Here is a 15,631-nt window from a genome sequence, read left to right as displayed (position 1 = left end):
CATAACATTTCATTTCAAGCAAAGTCTCATTTAGGGTGAAGATATTTTATCTAAGTTGAAACTAATTTATATATCTCTGATAGCAGTTCCCAATCTACTGTCCCTGAAACTTGGTAATCAGTGATAATGTCAGATTTTTCAATTTAATAGACTGTCCTAAAATTATATTTCTCTTACTTTTTTTTTTATTATAAAGTGCCCTTTCCAGTCTTCTCCAGACGAAATAAAAGTATTAGTAATTTGTCACTGTTACCAATTGAAATTTTTTTTAGTTATTTGGGAATTTTTGACCTAGAACTCTAATTTTTGTTTTGTATTTTTTTATAAGTCACCACTGAGACCCTGTATTTTTCTACTCAGGTTAATGTGTAAATTTGAGATAAGTCAGGTATAAGTGCTGATTCTTTAAATTTAGAAAATATTCTCTTTTATTTTCCTTGTTTATTGACCGGTGACTTCTTTCACCAAATTCATAGCTACCTCAGAAATCAAGGTGGTAGGACAGAAGAGAAGGAGGTAGAATATAAAGATGTAACCAGTTTGGGCCACAATATGCAATTCAGAATGAGATCAACTTTTTATAACTTAGATTAAAGAATGTAACCAGTGTTATAAGAAAGACACATATAAAATCTTATTTATATTTAGATGATGGAGATGTTTGCTGTTCTAAATGTAGGCCTAAAAGGTTCAATTGTGCAAAACATTTGCTTAATACTATGCATCAGGTGTTGTGCCAGGTGGGCGTACAAAATAATTGAAATTTAGTCAATGATAGATTTAATAGTTTATACTATAGTTGATAGTTTATTGGGAGGGGGAAATATGACATGCCATTAAGCTTGAAAATGTTTAAGATCAGAGGCTAAAATAAGTAATTTAAAAAATAGATACTGTGAATAATAGTAAAACATAGGATAGTTTTAGATAGGATTTGGCAAATTAGAAACAAAAGTGAAACTTCATATGGAAAAAGACAACAAGAAAATAAATACTACATAAGTAATTTGAGATAAGATTATACATTTAAATATTTAAAAATGTGTGTGGTGTCTGCTTGATGAAAGACAGAGTGAAAAGTTGAAATTTGATCTGTTAGTTATTGACGACTCATTCAAATTCAGAAGTAATATAATGAAAATGGCGTTTTATGATGACTTGTGGTGTTAGTAGTGTGTCGGTTGGAATACAGCAAGACTCCCAAGATATACCAGTTAGAATTGTGCTTGGGGAACTAAAAACAACAAATACTATTTTTTCATTTTCTGATATGACTATATATTCTCTAAATGAAATTGGTACTAGTGCTAACTCCTTTTGGGTATTGCAGGCTATGTGAATTTGGGCTCTTTATTAAACCTGTCTGTACAAGGGCAGATCTAGGTTGTAAGGAGCCCACTTTATGTAAAAAAATTCAAAATTGTGATTACAAAATTATATATAGGACTTGGAAGGTGCGTGGATATTCAAGTGAAGTGCCCTGAAACTTAAGCTTTATGGTAAATTCTCTTTAAAGGAAATTAGCCTCTGTGTCTCTGCTGCTGCTGCTGCTGCTGCTAAGTCACTTCAGCCGTGTCCGACTCTGTGCGACCCCATAGACGGCAGCCCACTAGGCTCCTCTGTCCCTGGGATTCTCCAGGCAAGAATACTGGAGTGGGTGCCATTTCCTTCTCCAATACATGAAACTGAAAAGTGAAAGTGAAGTTGCTCAGTTGTGCCCAACTCTTAGCGACCCCATGGACTGTAGCCTACCAGGTTCCTCTGTCCATGGGATTTTCCAGGCAAGAGTACTGGAATGGGTTGCCATTGCCTTCTCCGTGTCTCTACATCTCTTTATTCATCTGTTAAATGGGATAATACTTAAATATACAGTGAACAGGGCTTCCCTGGTATCTCAGTTGGTAAAGAATCCACTTGCAATTCAGGAGACCAGGGTTTGATCCTTGGATCAGAAAGATCCTCTGGAGAAGGAAATGGCAACCCACTTCAGTATTCTTGCCTGAAAAATCCCATGGACAGAGGTTCCTGGTGGGCTGCAGTCCATGGGGTCATAAGAGTCAGACATGACTTAGCGACTACACCACCACCATGCAGTGAAGGTCATCTCAGTTGCTTGGGACAGTCATGGTTTATGCTTGTAGCCCTAGTAGCATGTCCAGTTCAGCTTTTGTCTTGGAGGGGTTTGGGGGTATGTAGGGGGGTTATTTTTATTCTTTTTGTGAAATTTTTAAATTTTATTTATTTTATTTTTGGTTGCACTGAGTTTTCAATCTCTAGTTGTAGAAAGCAGAAGCTGTTCTCTAGTGGTGCATAGGTTTCTCATTGCAGTGGCTTCTCTTGTGGAGCATGGGCTCTAGGCATGAAGGCTTCAATAGTTGTAGCTCACAGGCTCTAAGGGGCAGTCTCAATAGTGGTGGCACACAGGCTTAGTTGCCCCATGGCCAGTGGAATCTTCTAGGATCAGGGATCGAACCCATGTCCCCTGCAGGTGGATACTTAACCACTGGACCACCAGTGGACCACCAGGGAAGTCCTTTATTTTTACTTTCAAATGAAGTATAGATGCTTTACAATGTTGTATTAGATTCTGGTATGAGCAAAGTGATTCAGTTACACATATATATACACATACTATTTTTCATATTCTTTGTGGTTTATTACAAGAATATTGAATATAATTCCCTGTGCTGTACAGTAGGACTTTGTTGATATTTATCAGCATGTGCTGTTAAATAAAGTGTGCTGGGATATGAGTGGTTCACAACACCTAACTTGTTGGAGTAGGCGAAGTATTAAGTGCTGCTATGTGTGCTGGCGGGCAAGGCGGCTCAATGGCAAAGAATCTACTTGCCAATGCAGGAGACATGGGTTTTATTCCCGGCTCAGGAAGTTCCCTTGGAGAAGGAAATGGCAACCCACTTCAGTATTCTTACCTGGGAAATCCCATGAATAGAGGAACTTGGTGGGCTACAGTCCATGGGTTGCAAAGGAGTTGGACACAACTTAGTGACTAATACAACAACAATCCCAGCTGGCCGCTGTTTTAATAGCTAGTTGTACCATTGATGCTAAGGTTGGAGAGATTTGTACAGCCACCATGCCTGGGGTTGGGACCAATAAGAAATGTGGAAGATTTTAGATTAGGTGTCAGTGAAATATCTACAAGGAACAGAGGCTCGTCAGACCTGTCAGAGAACATACAAAGGGTAGTTGAAATGTCATTGCTATAGTGCTTCTGTCAACAATTACTTTCTTTTGTTATATTTTTTGGTAAAACTTTTGTGAACTTTTTGGCAGCATGGAGCTTAAATAAGGAAAAACTAATGCTTAATGATAAATTAAGTTCTAACATTTTGTTTTTCATTAAAGTTGATATGAACCTGTAACTTGTGTACATGGTGTGTGCCAGCATTTATCACCTCTCATGGCTTTATCATTGACCACAGAACAATCTGAAGACACAAGTCTACTGAAAAAACTCAGGATTTACTTTCAGATTTAGTAGTTAGTTATTTTAAGGAGATTATAGTTTCAGACAGTAATTTGATACATGGAACTGCAGAACATTAAAGATAAAATTATATCTACAAAGATAATATGAACACAGATTTGGTGGATCATGGCATTATGGGTAAAACAGGATTCTTACTAAATTATGTATCCTATATAACCAAGATATACATGGAATTGGTTGTAGTTTACAGATATTTCATAGGTCATCCAAAGAGGCTTGATATTTTATCCAACAGAAAAACTGAAGTTATCAAAATTTCAAATAATTTTATAGATGCACAGTTAATGTATCTGAATTACAAAGTTCTTGAGACAATACTAATGTTGAATACAAAGAAATACTTCCGCATGTCATTATAAGCTTTCTGTCTTTGCTGCCTTTCATTAATTGAATTTTACAAGCATTTAAGTCCTTACGATGTGGTTGGATGGCATCACTGACTCAATGGACATGAGTCTGAGCAAGCTCCATGAGATGGTGAGGGACAGGGAAGCCAGGCATGCTGCAGTCCATGGGGTCGCAAAGAGTCAGACACATGTGAGTGACTGAACAGTCAAAAAGAATTGCTTTATAAATCAGTCTGTTTGTCCTGCATTGTTATTGAACATTTTTCTAAGCATGTCCTCTAAATTTTGATGACATTTTTTCAAAAACAGTTGGAAATCTTTACTCAAAATATTCCCTGAATGGAATGAAATAATGTCAGCTGTTGAATGTTTTAGTGAATTATAATTTTTGAAAATAATGTTTTTAAAAATTCGTTGTGAATCATTCACATTCTAAAATCTCTTCCACTGTGTGATTCAAGAGATAGCTGCTCATGTTTATCATTACAGCCTGTACCTATAAAAATTGTTTTCTGTGTGAACCTACTCTTAAGAATTAAGTATCTAAGAACTTATTTTAATGAGGCTTTGTATTCTGAATATTATTAATAGATATGTTTCTGCCATATTGATTTGCCAAATTTTTTATAAATCTTTGCCTTTTGTAGTATTTACATATCTAAAAACTTTTTCTGGTATTATAAGAGAAGAATTTATTTAAAATTATAATATTCTAAAATATATCATTAGTATTCCTAACACATCAGGTAGACTGGCTTTAGTTTTAAGGAAAGCCAATGTAAGTACTTTTTCTAGGCTAGTTACTGCCCTGAATCTTAATAAGTCTGCTAGCTAACAGTGCTAGATTTTGATGTTTTAAGTTAATATTAATTTCGGTATAACATGAGCCATAAAATATTATCTTTCATTTGTTAGTTATTACTCTATGAATTTTATTGATATTTTTCACTTTTAATCACACTTAAAGGTATTATTATATGATTTTAACAAACTGGAAACAATTTCTTTTGCATGGCACATGGCACTAAAAAAACAAGCAAATTAACAAACAAAAGAAACAAAAAAGAACAATTCAAGACTAACATAATTAAGGCATATGACACCTATAATTTTAAACCCCTAATATATTGGGTTGGCCAAAAAGTTCAATTGGGTTAACAAAGAAGGAACATTTTGGCCAAACCAATTGTTTCAATATCTCCTACATATCTATGTAAAATGTACATTAGTATTATGTTTTATATTTCTTTGACAACTTTATTGCCTTTGTATCTTTTTTCCCCAAAGAAAATATTTCTTTAACATTTTGCTTTAAATATTTTCTTATTAGAAAGACTAGCAAGGGGCAGAATGCCCTGATATATTTCTCTACTCAGCATAGTTCTTTCTGTCTCTCTCTGCCCCTCCCTCACTTGCTCCTTTACTTTTATTCCCTTCTTTCCCCACTTTCCCTCCATTAACCTCTTTATACCTGTTCTAGTTTTTTTCTTAACAAAAATAATGTAACATATCTATATTCCTGCTTCTTAGAATTAATAACTTGTAGTGTTTTATGAAGACGTTATGACCTACTGATTTTCTTTTTATTATGTGCTATAATGGCAACTAATAGTGTTCATTAAAACTTTTATTGAAAGATATAGTTGCAGTATGTGTTTTTAAAAATCCATTTTCCTAAATAGCATAATAATTGTTAAAAGAATGAGCCTCATTTCCACTTTACCACTCCCAGTTCTCTGGCAGTTAAAATTTCAAGACAATATTAGAAATACTCTTAAAGTTATTTTATGTAAAGTACATATAAATTTCATGACAAAACTGTCATTTGAATGAAGCCATAAAGTATTAAAAGTTTTGAATACAAAAATATGGTGAGAGAAGTATCTATATATGAAAAAGAGAAACGTATATTTTCATTTAGTTGGGTGTTAAAATATATGAAGTGAAGGGATGGAAAACAAGATGGAAATCTGAATGATGGACAGGCTATGGAAGTCATGCTCCTAAGTATTCCTAAGAATCAGTGCTGTGTTTTAGTGTACTTTGTAGTAAAATATACTGGAGAATATTTACATAAACTTGATGAGACTTTAAAATATAATCACGGTTTTTAGTTACATATTTAATATCACTGTAGTCAAACTAGGCAGTATGTGAACTGAGAAATTTCAGATGTACAATTTGGGTTTAGAAAACACCGAGGAGCCAGAGATCAAATTGCCAATATTCGTTGAATTATAGCGATAGCAAAGAAGTTCCAGGACATCTACTTTTGCTTCATTGACTATGAAAAAACCTTTGTATGGATCACAGCAAACTATGAAAAATTCTTTTTTTTTAAATTTAAATTTATTTACTTTAATTGGAGGCTAATTACTTTACAATAAAAGAGATGGGAATACCAGAATTCCCTTACCTGTTTCCTGTGAAACTAGTATGCAGGTCAAGAAACAACAGTTAGAACCAGACGTGGATTAATGGACTGGTTCAGAATTTGGAAAGGAGTAAGTCAAGGCTGTATATTGTCACCCTACTTATTTAACTTCTATACAGTGTACATCATGCCAAATGCTGGGCTGGATGAATTTCAAGCTGGAATCAAGATTTCTGGGAGCAGTATCCACAATCTTGGATATGCAAATGATACCACCCTAATGGCAGGAAGCAAAGAGGAACTAAGGAGCTTCTTGGTTAGGGTGAAAGAGGAGAGTGTAAAAACTCACTTAAAACTCAACATTCAAAAAATTAATATCATGGCATCTGGTCCCATCACTTCATGGCAAATAGAAATGAAAAAAGTGGAAACAATGACACATTTTTATTCCTTTGGGCTCCAAAATCATTGTGGATGGTGACTGCAGCCATGAAATTAGCAGACACTTGCTCCTTGGAAGGAAAACTATGACAATCGTAGACGGCGTATTAAAAAGCAGTTCTATCACTTTGCCAGCAAAGGTCCATATAGGCAAAGCTATGGTCTTTCCAGAAGTCATGCAGATGTCAGAGTTGGACCATAAAGAAGGTTGAGTGCTGAAGAATCTATGCTTTCGATATGTGGTACTGGAGAAGACTCTTGAGAGTCCCTTGGACTGCAAGGAGATCAAACCAGTCAATCCTAAAGGAAATCAACCCTGAATATTCACTGAAGGATTGATCCTGAAGCTGAAGCTCCAATACTTTGGCCACCTGATGCGAAGAGCCAACTTACTGGAAATGATGCTGATGCTGGGAAAGATTGAGGGCAGCAGGAGAAGAGGGCAGCAGAGAATGAAATGGTTGGATGGCATCATCAGCTGAATTGACATGCATTTGCACGAACTCCAGGAGATAGTGAAGGACAGAGAAGCCTGGTGCACTGACGTCCATGGGGTCGCAGAGTCAGACATGGTTTACCGACTGGACAACAGCAAAACTAAGCAGATGACTTCTGAGGATTCATATTTTTTAAATGGCAAGCAGTTTTAATTATGTGGACATCTTCTTTGTCAGATATGAAATCCATCATTTCCGCTATTATTTAGGGGTATTGGAAAACACAGTAAGATTGCTATCTTACTTTATTTCTCTCAAGCTTTATTGAGGTATAATTAACAAGTAAAAATACAAGGCATTTAAAGTGTACAACATGATGATTTGATATATGTGTATATTGTGAAAGTATTCCTCTCATCAAATTAATTACTGTCATCACCTCACAGATTTATGTTTTGGTGAGAACATTTAAGTTCTCCTCTCCTAGCAAATATCAATTATACAATACAACATAATCTACTGTAGTTACCATGGTATACATTTGATCCTCAGAACTTAGTCATCTTGTAACTGAAAATTTGTATCCTTTTTTACAGAGCTTTCCCTCCCTATTTCCCCACAGTTCAGGAAACATTTTTCTATTCTCCGAATCTGAGTTTGATTTTTTTTTTCTTTTTAGATTCTGTATATGATTGTTACCATGTGATATTTGTTGTTCTCTGCCTGGATTATTTTGCTTATGATAATGCCCTCCAAGTTCATCCATATTATTGCAAATGACATAATTTCATTTTGTTAAACACCTTTTTTTTTCAAATTTTTTTGGCCACATCATACCACATGTGGGATCTTAGTTCTCCACCATTTACATTGGAAGCACGTAATCTTAACCACTGGACTGCCAAGAAAGTCCCCGATTTCATTCATTTTAAAACCTCATTGACATTCCATTGTGTATATGGAAATGTACTGCATTTTCTTGATCTATTCATCTCTAACTATGGTTGATGAATGCTTAGATTGTTTTTATATCTTGGCTATGGAATAATGCTGCTATGAACATGTGACTAGAACTGTGTCTTTGAGATATTGATTTCTCTTGCATACATACCCAGAAGTGGGATTGCTGAATCATGTATGTGGTAGCTGTGTTTTTAATTTCTTGAGGAAATTCCATTCTGTGTTCCATAGCTGCTGCTGCTGCAAGTTGCTTCAGTCGTGTCCGACTCTGTGAGACCCCATAGACGGCAGCCTACCAGGCTCCCCCGACCCTGGGATTCTCCAGGCAAGAACACTGGAGTGGGTTGCCATTTGCTTCTCCAATGTATGAAAGTGAAAAGTGAAAGTGAAGTTGCTCAGTCGTGTCCGACTCTTCGCAGCCGCATGGACTGCAGCCTACCAGGCGCCTCTGTCCATGGGATTTTCCAGGCAAGAGTACTGGAGTGGGTTGCCGTTGCCTTCTCCAGTTTTCCATTTACATTGCTAGCAACAGTATACAGGGGTTCCCTCTTTTCCACTTCCAAGCATTTCTTTCTTTTTAAAAAGACATTTATTTATATATTTATTTATTTGGCTGTACCCTGCCTTAGTTGCAGCACTCAGGATCTTTGATCTTCACTGCAGCATTCAGCATCTTGAGTTGCAGCATGCAAACTCTTAGTTGATACATGTGGGATCTGTTTACCTGACCAGAGATTGAACCCAGGGTCCCTGCATTGGGAATAGGAGTCTTAGCCAGCAGACCACCAGGGAAGTACTCCTAGCATTTATCTTTTTTCTTTCTGATAAAAGTAATCCTAACTGGTATGTGATGATAAATCATTATGGTTTTAATCTGCATTTTCCTGATAGTTATGTTGAGCACGTTTTTATGTACCTGTTGGCCATTTGTATGTCTTTTTTTGGAAAAATGTCTATTTAGGTCCTTTGCCAATTTTTAAATTTGGTAATTTGCATTTTTGTTATGGAGTAATATGAATTCCTAGCTCCTTACATATTTTAGATATTGATTCCTTGTCAGATATAAGATAGGCAAATATTTCATATAAGAGGTCTGTTCTCAGAACAGAGCTGTCATCAGAGGTATCTGCAAATATGGACTGGGTGTGGTGTGGGAAACCTGGCAGGGCCTGCAGATCAGATTCCAATCTGTGTCCCATTGTCTGTGTGGCCCATCAAACATTTATGTACCAAACATTTGCTTTTCCATTTCCATATGAATTGCCTTTCTCCCCTGTGAAGTCCCAAACCACTATTCCCAATATTCTTTTTTGTCTTTAGGTGAAGATGGTATTTAAGGTGAGGACCTTAGCCATTTTGGTTAATTACTCAGTTTTCCTTGGTCTCTTTCATGTATGGAGAAGGAAATGGCAACCCACTCCAGTATTCTTGCCTGGAAAATCCCCATGGACAGAGTAGCCTGGCAGGCTACAGTCCACAGGGTTGCAAAGCGTCAGACATGACTGAGTGACTAAACCACCACTTTCATGCATACATGTTATTAAACTTTTGTTTGGCTTTCTCCTGTTAATGTGTCTCATGTCAACTTAATTCTTAGACCAGTCAGAAGAACCTAGAAGGGCAGATGAAAATTTTTTTTCTGTCTGAGACAATCTTGGTTAACCCTTGGGAGATAGAAACAACTTTGTTGTCTTATTTTAATGTTAATCTAAGTGAAACCATTAGAAGCAACTGTTAGGAATATGTATATATATATAGAGAGAGAAGGAAAGCCTTCCCAACATGCACACATACATACATACATACAAAGTACATACATTGTACATACATACAAATACATACCTGATGTAGCCAAATTAAAAAATCACTTTTGGATTGTTAACTATTTTAACTGTACATCTCTTTAATGGGGCTTCTCTGGTAGCTTAGCTGGTAAAGAGTCTGCCTGCAATGCAGGAGACCCTGGTTCAATTCCTGGATCGAGAAGATCCGCTGGAAAAGGGATAGGCTTCCCACTTCCAATATTCTTGGGCTTCCTTGGTGGCTCAGCTGGTAAAGAATCCACCTGCAATGTGGAAGACCTGGGTTCAACCCCTGGGTTGGGAATATCCCCTGGAGAAAGATGGCTCCACCCACTCCAGTATTCTGGCCTAGAGAATTCCATGGACTGCATAGTCCATGGGGTCACAAAGAGTCGAACACAACTGAGCCAGTCTCACTTTCACTTTTTTTTCCTCTTTGGTGAACAAATGTTTGTTCACACTCTTTGACAGCCCAGTATCTGAGCTTGTCTACTTCTGAGGTGTTTCTCACCTTATGAATTTTGATAATAGGCACAGCCTACCTCAGTATTCTTGCCTGGGGAATCCCAAGAACAGAGTAGTCTGACAGGCTACGGTCCATAGGGTCGCAAAGATTCAGACACAACTGAAGTGACTTAGCATGCACACACAGCACAGCCTACTTAGCTCTGTACAATCTAGAAGAAAAAAAACAACTCATACCTCTTTCAGCCTGTTTTGCTACTAGTAAATTGGCATATGATCTAAGCTTAGACTAATGCACTTATCTTTTACCTTGAATCAAGTTCAGATCAGATCAGATCAGTCGCTCAGACATGTCCGACTCTTTGCAACCCCATGAATCACAGCACGCCAGGCCTCCCTGTCTATCGCCAACTCCCGGAGTTCACCGAGACTCACGTCCATCGAGTCAGTGATGCCATCCAGCCATCTCATCCTTTGTCGTCCCCTTCTCCTCCTGCCCCCAATCCCTCCCAGCATCAGAGTCTTTTCCAATGAGTCAACTCTTTGCATGAGGTGGCCAAAGTACTGGAATTCAGCTTTAGCGTCATTCCTTCCAAAGAAATCCCAGGGCTGATCTCCTTCAGAATGGACTGGTTGGATCTCCTTGCAGTCCAAGGGATTTTCAAGAGTCTTCTCCAACACCACAGCTCAAAAGCATCAATTCTTTGGCGCTCAGCCTTCTTCACGGTCCAACTCTCACATCCATACATGACCACAGGAAAAACCATAGCCTTGACTAGACGGACTTTTGTTGGCAAAGTAATGTCTCTGCTTTTGAATATGCCATCTAGGTTGGTCATAACTTTCCTTCCAAGGAGTAAGCGTCTTTTAATTTCATGGCTGCAGTCACCATCTGCAGTGATTTTGGAGCCCAGAAAAATAAAGTCTGACACTGTTTGCACTGTTTCCCCATCTATTTCCCATGAAGTGGTGGGACTGGATGCCATGATCTTCGTTTTCTGAATATTGAGCTTTAAGCCAACTTTTTCACTCTCCACTTTCACTTTCATTGAGAGGCTTTTTAGTTCCTCTTCATTTTCTGCCATAAGGGTGGTATCATCTGCATATATGAGGTTATTGATATTTCTCCTGGCAATCTTGATTCCAGCTTGTGTTTCTTCCAGTCCAGCGTTTCTCATGATGTACTCTGCATATAAGTTAAATAAGCAGGGTGACAATATACAGCCTTGACGTACTCCTTTTCCTATTTGGAACCAGTCTGTTGTTCCATGTCCAGTTCTAACTGTTGCTTCCTGACCTGCATACAAATTTCTCGAGGCAGATCAGGTGGTCTGGTATTCCCATCTCTTTCAGAATTTTCCACAGTTTATTGTGATCCACACAGTCAAAGGCTTTGGCATAGTCAATAAAGCAGAAATAGATGTTTTTCTGGAACTCTCTTGCTTTTAATATGATCCAGCAGATGTTGGCAATTTGATCTCTGGTTCCTCTGCCTTTTCTAAAACCAGCTTGAACATCAGGAAGTTCACGGTTCACATATTGTTGAAGCCTGGCTTGGAGAATTTTGAGCATTACTTTACTAGTGTGTGAGATGAGTGCAATTGTGCGGTAGTTTGAGCATTCTTTGGCAATGCCTTTCTTTGGGATTGGAATGAAAACTGACCTTTTCCAGTCCTGTGGCCACTGCTGAGTTTTCCAAATTTGCTGGCATATTGAGTGCAGCACTTTCACAGCATCATCTTTCAGGATTTGGAATAGCTCAACTGGAATTCCATCACCTCCACTAGCTTTGTTCGTAGTGATGCTTTCTAAGGCCCACTTGACTTCACATTCCAGGATGTCTGGCTCTAGGTCAGTGATTACACCATCGTTGTTATCTGGGTCGTGAAGCTCTTTTTTGTACAGTTCTTCTGTGTATTCTTGCCACCTCTTCTTAATATCTTCTGCTTCTGTTAGGTCCATACCATTTCTGTCCTTTATCGAGCTCATCTTTGCATGAAATCAGAGATACCAAAGGAACATTTCATGCAAAGATGAATCAAGTTAGTAACCCAAAGAAATAAGGCCTGCAGGGTGCCTATTCTAGTAGGCAGCTGCAGGAGCTGCAACAGGATTGAATTTTCAGGGTTAGTAACGCTAGAATATGCCAGATGAGGTGGCTGCTCATTGTTTAGGAGTAGAAATGCTTCAGTCAGTGGTGTCCAGTGTTCACAAATGCTAGCAGTGGTATCCTTTTGATACTAATCATGGTGGAATTTTGACTGTGACACCACAGCTGCTTAGTCTTCCTTGTTCCTGCCAATTGCCAAACATGCTTCCTCAGCCCTTTGGCAGATCTACTGGTTATCCAACTTCCTTTTAATTTATTTTCTATTTAAATTAACCAAAGATGCTTTCCTTTCTTGTAACTATGAATCCTAACTGATATTCTTTTTTTAATGTAGGTAGTTGAAAGTGACTGTATTCAGTAAAACATTTAGACATAGAGTACTGCTTAGAGTAACATTGTTGCCTTAATAATAGTCTAAAATGTTTAAAAAATTACCTTTGACTTATACATCAGGATCCATTTTTACTTTCATAGTAGTTTAGTGATAGCAGGCTGATCTAGCAATTGGTCTTGAATTCCTAATTAATTTTTTCTTAGGCAAATAGAAATGGGGATGATCTAGTACATAGAATTTAGTAAAAGCCATAAGATAATGTCCTGGATAATGGAAAATCAGGCTGGAATAAGTTCCAATTGTTTTGTACATAAGAAGATTATATTTAGTTTTTGACTTATCCCTAATTATATTGATCTTTACAATGTGGAACTACTTATAAAATTGATGTTTATATTTTCTCTTTATAATCTGGATTGTTAAGTTTTATTACAGCATCTTCTTATATTTCTGAACTTTGAAAAGTCACTTCGTTTTCTGTGCCATAGTGTTTTAAGTTTTGAAGTGATGGAGAATAAACTAATCTGAAAGGTCCATTCTAGCCTTAGCATTTGATGAGTTAATGAAATGTAATTTATTTCCTTTTTTTCCTAAAGTTTGAATGCCAGCAGTATACTTATGGTGCAGCATGGAGCATGATAGATTGGATTTATTTTTCAGTGACCTCAAAGTGATCAATTTAAGACATCTGTTGGGAAATATGTAAATAATAAGTTCAGTAAGCAGCAGAGTCTAGGGGTATTCAGAACTGTCCTTCATGTAGTTTATGAAAATCATTTGGAAAAATGAACAACTCTGTTTATTCACAGTTAGCATGCTTAGAAGGAAGTAGAAGGCACTGATTTAAAATTTCCAAGCTAGAATTCTTGAATTTGAATCCTGGCTCTATCACTTATTAGCAGTGTGACCTTGGACAAATTAATTAACCTCTCTGTGTCTAGTTTCTTCATCAGTAAAGTGGGAGTAAAAATAGAACTTACCTTATAGAGTTGCTATGAAGATTAAATGAGTTTTTACATGTAAAGACTCTGGAGTATCTAGAATGATGCAAGATACATGGTACTCATTATTAACAATTTTATTGTCATGTTATTGTATAATATCATATAACTAGAATACATTATGTTATTTTATTTATAATTCTTAACTATTGAATTTGAGACCATAATTCATGTATGTCCAAAAGATACATTGTGTGTATTTGCTTACATTATCAATAAATGTTTTATAGCATTTCACTATTATTAATAGAGCAAATATTTTATAACTCTTAAATGCTGCATTATCATTGGGATTCAGTGCAGTTTTTGGCATGAAGGTTATGTGGTCTGAAGCACATCCATAATGACTAGCAGTGTTTTAAAGAAGTTCTGAGGTTTCAGATACACGTAGCTAATGTAACTGAAGTTGCTCTAATAATAAATTTAACATTTCGTTAGATCCTATATAGATTTTTATCTTCTCTCTATTCTGTGTTAATTTTAGTAGAATATTGAATTACAAGGAAAGGCAAAGAAAATAGCAGTGTTGACCTAGAATATTGCTATCAGATAAGAGTGTTTCAGTGATATATTCTTTCCAATGCACTGATTTCTCTGCTTATCTTGATTTTTATAACTGATTTATTTTATGCTTAATTATTCACCATAGGTCTAGAGTCTGTTTTATTAGTTCTTGGGTTTTTTATCCAGGAAAATTTTGTGAAACAGTATATATTTTATAAATAATTTGAGAGCATTTTTATAGTTTCTTCTCAGAAAATAATTATTGCTACTTTTAGATTCTAATTCCAAGACTTCAATTCAGATAAAATGGCAGTTGTTTTAGAGACCATTTATTTAATCATTGTAAAATAATGCTGCTTCCCTTTTCAGGACCAGGGTTCTGATCAAGCAGGAAAGGAGAAAGCAGAAGGTAAAGAAAAAATATTTTTATTGTGTCTCATAGTGTTACAAGAACAGTGATATTTTGGAGCATTTTTCCAAGGTTAATAAATTCACCTGAGTGAAACTGGAAGACCATCTTAGTTTCTTCATTCTTATAGATAGCTTAATTAGCTACCCTTTTTTCTCAGGCACAGAATTATGGAGCATTGTTGATTCTTGTCATCTAGTTCCAATATATCCCAAGTCCGATCACTTCTCACAGTTAGTACTATTAGCCCCCGTATCCACATGATTATCATTGGTTGCCCAGGGTACTATAACCTTATAACCTATCTCCTACTTTTTTTAGTGTTTTTTAAAAATAATTACATTGATTGTATTACATACTAAAGTTGGGCGTGTATCTTGCAAAAAAGTGATATATATCCCAAGGAAACTTCCATATGTACAGCTTGAGATATGTACATGCTTCTTTGGTTCTTTGTTGTTGTTAAATAGCAGACAAAATAGAGAGAGAGAAGAAGAAAGAGAGGAAGAAGAAGGACAGGGTACAGGGGAGAGAAAAGGGAGCACCAAATAAATGTCCAGGAGCAGTAGAATGGTTAAGCAACTTGTGGTATACCCAAGGTATAGCAGTGAAAATGTATCATCTGCATGCAATTATTGTAGATAAATCTCAAAAACAGAATGTTGAGCAAATGAAGAAACTCACAGAAAAATACAAGTAGTGAGATTTCATTTACAAAATGTCCTAAAACAGTAAAAATATGTTCAGAGGTGAAAGTGAAAGTCGCTCAGTAGTGTCCGATTCTTTGCAAGCCCATGGCTATATAGTCCATGGAATTCTCCAGGCCAGGATGCTGGAGTGGGTAGCCTTTCCCTTCTCCAGGGGATCCTCCCAACCCAGGGATTGAACCTAGGTCTCCGGCATTGCAGATGGATTCTTTACCAGCTGAGCCAC

At 36.7% G+C, this 15,631-nt stretch overlaps 1 protein-coding gene across 2 annotated transcripts in view; it reads left to right on the top strand.

Moving 5' to 3' along the window:
• The window catches only part of C5H12orf40 (chromosome 5 C12orf40 homolog), an 83,330-nt gene that overhangs the window by 3,362 nt on the left and 64,337 nt on the right, over positions 1-15,631 (top strand). For both annotated transcript variants that reach the window (XM_059886928.1, XM_015471037.3), the window contains exon 2: positions 14,659-14,698. In XM_059886928.1, the coding sequence (XP_059742911.1) occupies positions 14,659-14,698 (40 nt within the window). The remainder of the gene's footprint in view (positions 1-14,658; positions 14,699-15,631) is intronic.

This window comes from Bos taurus, chromosome 5 (assembly GCF_002263795.3).
Source record: "Bos taurus isolate L1 Dominette 01449 registration number 42190680 breed Hereford chromosome 5, ARS-UCD2.0, whole genome shotgun sequence".
NCBI lineage: Eukaryota > Metazoa > Chordata > Mammalia > Artiodactyla > Bovidae > Bos > Bos taurus.
Note: the sequence above shows the minus strand (reverse complement) of the source record. Positions and strands in the feature narration are given on the sequence as shown.